This window comes from Myotis brandtii, unplaced genomic scaffold (genome assembly GCF_000412655.1).
Source record: "Myotis brandtii unplaced genomic scaffold, ASM41265v1 scaffold463, whole genome shotgun sequence".
NCBI lineage: Eukaryota > Metazoa > Chordata > Mammalia > Chiroptera > Vespertilionidae > Myotis > Myotis brandtii.
In genome coordinates this window covers 1310687-1315519 of record NW_005367694.1, presented here as the reverse complement: position 1 = coordinate 1315519, position 4833 = coordinate 1310687, and the positions used below count along the sequence as shown (strand labels likewise).

Here is a 4833-nt window from a genome sequence, read left to right as displayed (position 1 = left end):
GGGAGGGGAGGGCCCCTGAGCTCTGGACACATGGCAGACCGAGATGCTGGCCAAGGATGGGGTCCCTGGGGGGTGACTCAAGGGGTGTGGCCTCAGCGTGGGAGAGGCTGATGTGAGCCTCAGTGTGAGTGAAGCTGGGAGGGAGGCCTGCTTACCCGTAACCAGCTCCCCGAGGCCAGAGAAACCAAACTGCCCGCAGGGCGGGGCTGGGAGTCGCTCTGGGAGGTGCTTACTTTTTCCGAGGCGCCTGCTTGCCCTTGACGGGCTTCTTCAGGGCTTGCTTGGCGATGGCTGCACCGGAGGAATCACAAGACGAGGTCGGAGTTTTTGGAGGTTCTGCTACTTCGGGTTTTTGGTTTGGAAAAGGTGCCAGGGGACCTCTCCTGGCGTCTTTGATCTTTAGTTCCTCAGACTTCATGGTGCTTCGTATTGCGTTCCCAGTGTTTCTTTTCTCTGCAGGCAGAGGGTAGAGAGAGAGAGATTTATTCTAGACGCCCCGTTAGACTTTCAGCTGCATTCTAAGACAGGCTGTGAGAAAGCGGGGGTCATGGGTGTGTGCCCTTGCCTGTTAAGCCCGGTGTCCACGAATGGCTTTACTGTTTGACAGAAACACTGGGCAGAGCTTTTGGTCTTCTGCGCTTTTCTCAGCTTTATTGAGCTATAACTGACTGCCCTGGCTGGGTAGCTCAGTTGGTTAGAGTGTCGTCCTGATATGTAAAGGGTGCAGGTTTGATTGCCAATCAGAACACACACAAGAATCAACCAATGAATGCATAAATAAGTGGAAGAACAAGTAGATATTTCTCTCTCTCTCTCTCCCCTCCTCTCTCTAAAATTAGTAAGTTATACCAGCCAGCATGGCTCAGTGGTTGAGCATCAACGTATGAACCAGGAAGTCACAGTTAGATTCCAGTCGGGCACATGCCTGGGTTGTGGGCTCGATCCCCAGTGTGGGGCATGCAGGAGGCAGCTGATCAATGATTCTCTCATCATTGATGTTTCTATCTCTCACTCCCTCTCCCTTCCTCTCTGAAATCAATAAAAATATTTAAAAGTAAATAAATAAGTGAAAATATTTAAAAAATAAAGGGGGACATCTGTAATCTCAACAATAATAAAATAAATAACTTTTTTTAAAGTAAATAATACATGGGTGGTAGGAATGTAAAATGGTGCATAAGAGCATGGCAGTTCTTTAAAAATTTAAATGTAGCGTTACCATCCGACCCAGCAATTCCACTCCTACCTCCTCTCTCTAAAATTAGTAAGTTATACCAGCCAGCATGGCTCAGTGGTTGAGCATCAACGTATGAACCAGGAAGTCACAGTTAGATTCCAGTCGGGCACATGCCTGGGTTGTGGGCTCGATCCCCAGTGTGGGGCATGCAGGAGGCAGCTGATCAATGATTCTCTCATCATTGATGTTTCTATCTCTCACTCCCTCTCCCTTCCTCTCTGAAATCAATAAAAATATTTAAAAGTAAATAAATAAGTGAAAATATTTAAAAAATAAAGGGGGACATCTGTAATACTCTCAACAATAAAATAAATAACTTTTTTTAAAGTAAATAATACATGGGTGGTAGGAATGTAAAATGGTGCATAAGAGCATGGCAGTTCTTTAAAAATTTAAATGTAGCGTTACCATCCGACCCAGCAATTCCACTCCTAGGCATCTATGAAGAGAATTAAAAACGTTTCTACATAAAAACCTGTATATGAATGTTTATGGCAGCTTATTCATAATAGCCAACAATGGAAACAACCCACACTTCCATCAACTGGTGGATGGTAAATAAAATGTGGTCGAGCCACATGAGGGAATATTATTTAGTCACATAAAAGAATAAAGTACTGATCCACTCGACAACGTGGATGCATCTTAAAAATGCTGAGGCAGAGAGGCCAGGCACAAAAGGCTACGTATTATATGAGTCCATTTACAGGCAATGTCCAGAACAAGCAAATCCACAGAGACAGGAAGTCGACTGGCAGTTGCCTGGGGCTAGAGGAGGGAGGAATGGGGTGTGACTACTAACACTGGGTTTCTTTGGGGGTGATGAAAAAATATACACATCGAAACCCCTCCAGGCCGCGCTCGCTCCCTTATCGGCCTTTCTGAGTGGAACCAGAGGGAGATGAGGCCAGGAGTGCGGGGAGCCCACCAACGCCAGCTGTCACATCAAGGCAGAAAAAAGGCTGAAAATCAAGAATAAGAGCCTGGCCTTGGGGGTCTCCTGCTAAGTCTATCTGGCCCCAAATTCTGTTCGTTGCCATTTAGTGAAACTGTGAGCCAAACAAGCTTGCTTGTGTGCGTGTTGCCACTGAGAACCATTTACTCGTGCCCCATTCCAGAAGGGACATGAGACAGGCTGACCGCATGTGGACAGAGCCCCTCCGCCCACCCCTGTGTGGCTGCTGCTACCCTAGGTGCTGGCTATCCAGGGAGGAGCAGGCTGGGACACTGAGGTCCAGCAGAGGAAGGGCTGTCGGAGGGAGCATTTCACAAGGCCCTTTGGCGTCCATGCTTTAACTGATCTTCAGAGTAGCCACTCTCCCACTTTACAGATGGGAGAACCGAGGCTCAGAAAAGAGGAGCCATCTGCCCAAGCCTCCTCCATATAAGTGGCAGGTGAGGGTTAGAACCCAGGTCATTTGAAGAGCAACGAAATAGCAGGGCCCTGTGCACTGGGATGGATCAAGACCGGGCTGGCGCCCTAGCTGGCTTGGCTCAGTGGATAGAGCGTCGGCCTGTGGACTAAAAGGTACCAGGTTCGATTCCAGTCAAGGGTCACATGCCCTAGTTGTGGGTCCGACCCCCAGTGGGGGGCGTGCGGGAGGCAGCCGGTCAATGGTTCTTTCTCATCATTGATGTTTCTCTCTTTCCCTCTCCCTTCTTCTCTGAAATCAACAAAAATATATTTTAAAAAAAAAATATATACGGGCTGGCTCCTGCCCCTGGTTCTCAGCTCTGGCACCAGAGGCTGGGCTCACCCATCACTTGTGGTACTTTCTGTTAACATGGAGCTGCTGGTGGTCAGAGTTCTGCTGTTTTAAGGCAACTGTGACTAGAAGGGAGCATGGTGAACGGACATTCTCACACGCCCCAATGCCCCGTGGAAAGCGGCTATTTGGATTAGAGCAAGATTTCAGCTTGTTTTGCGGGTCCAGACAGAATTTTCACTAACCGTATACTTTTCTCGTTCAGTATTTAAACTCACTGCAGACTATGCTGCGTGAGAGAGGAGCTCTGAACACTTGAGTGGAAAGAAACTTTAGAAATGAGGTCAAGGCCAGCTCATGAAAGGGAAGGAAGTCAAGGCCTGGTGCTCACACAACAGCCAGGCCTGCAAGCGGCTGCTCTGAACAAGCCAGATTCATAATTTCTGCACATTTGGCACCTGTGAGCCTCTTTCCTTGCAAATCAGGGGCATTATTTTTGCAATCCAGCAAGACAATCAAGCCCGAAGGACACGCCAACTCTTGTGAAAGCAGTAGAACCTGTTAGGCCGACAGGGCACACGCCCTGGGATGGGCCGCCGGTTCCCCCGTGTCTGCGTTTCTTAGCAGCAAGACAGAATGTGGCTCCTTTCCCACTTGGGTATGAAAAGGCTGGATAAAAACCTAATATAGATGCATAATTACGGAGGAGAGAGGCTTCTGTGGCCCAGGCCGCTGTGGTCAGAGCAGGGCTGTTTCCCAGGCTTACCTTCCCGTTTCCTGTAGATTCCGGCTAATGGCTTCCCCTGGCATTTGACTTCGTGATGTGCAACTGAGTTCTCTTCCTGAAGGGGGGAACGCATTCCAGAGCATTTGTTCGGGCTCATGTAGGTGTAGATCTTGGACTGCCCGGTAAACACATTCTCCTAGAACGACAAATGCGTATTCTGAGAGGCTATAAGAAGAAGACTCCACAGCATTTAGCGGAGAAGGAACGAGCAGACCGCCAAAGACAAAGAACCCAACATCATCATCTCTCCAAAGCAGGGCTGCCGGGGGTGCCAGCCCCCGGAGAGCAGCATTAGGGTGCGAATCCCCCAGGTCCGAGTTGGCCACATATGGTCTCTAACTCTGGTCTCTAAGGGGACACCTGGCCAGCCGGAGAACCAGCTGGGCCCAAAGGTCTACGTAAGCAGCAGTCCACCTACCGGCAGCAGGGAAGTTCGGGTGGGAATGGCCCCGAGGAAACCAATGGGGACTCCGAAAGGCCTGCGGGTCGGGGGTAGGGGCTAACTCTGGCAGGAGCTGCAGGCCTCAGGGAACCTGATTAACCACTTCCAGGCCCCAAGGTCAGCTGGTAGGACTTGTCCCTACTGTCCGAGCCTTGTGGCTGCCCAAGCCTGGCTCCTCTCCAATGAAAGCCGCCCAGCAGCCTCCCAGGACCTGGGGCCGCCTGCAGGTGGGAGGATTCTCGGGGTATCTGGGTGGGTGGGGGTGGAGAGCTAATAAAAGCAGGGCCCGCTGCCAGCACATTCAGGGCGGTCCCTCCATTGCAAATGGCATCGGGTGGGCAGGCGGGCAGGGCAGCCCAGGGCCCTGCTGGTGTTTCCGGGCGAGGGGCCTCTGGTGAGTAAGCAGACGGGAGGAGCTTCCCCAGGAGCCCTGTGAGGGCCCTTCTGCCCGGTGAGCCATGAAACACCGACTCCTCGAGGCCCCGGGAGGCCCCGCACCCCTGGGGAGGCAGCCACCTCCGGGGGAGCTGGGTCTCGGGGTGGAAATGCCATAAAGACACAAACTTTTCCGAGGTCAGATACTGCCAGGGTCATGGCGGAGCGGGCGTGGACGCCACTCCCAGGCAGGCAACAGAGAAGGAAGCTGCCCGGCCGGGCGTCC

The 4833-nt window shown here is 51.5% G+C and overlaps 1 protein-coding gene across 2 annotated transcripts in view; it reads right to left on the bottom strand.

The window, feature by feature from the left end:
* The window catches only part of LOC102242179 (N-lysine methyltransferase SETD8), an 11520-nt gene extending 6739 nt beyond the window's left edge, over positions 1-4781 (bottom strand). Inside the window, exons 1-3 of one of the 2 annotated variants that reach the window (XM_014547089.1) lie at positions 4689-4781; positions 3710-3866; positions 234-453 (exon numbers count right to left, since the gene is read on the bottom strand). In XM_014547089.1, coding sequence (XP_014402575.1) covers positions 234-453; positions 3710-3866; positions 4689-4766 — 455 coding nt within the window. In that variant the 5' untranslated portion in view covers positions 4767-4781. Of the gene's footprint in view, positions 1-233; positions 454-3709; positions 3867-4148; positions 4402-4688 lie in introns of those variants that run through there. The other variant, XM_014547090.1, reaches the window with a different exon arrangement.
* Positions 4782-4833: the final 52 nt, after the last annotated feature.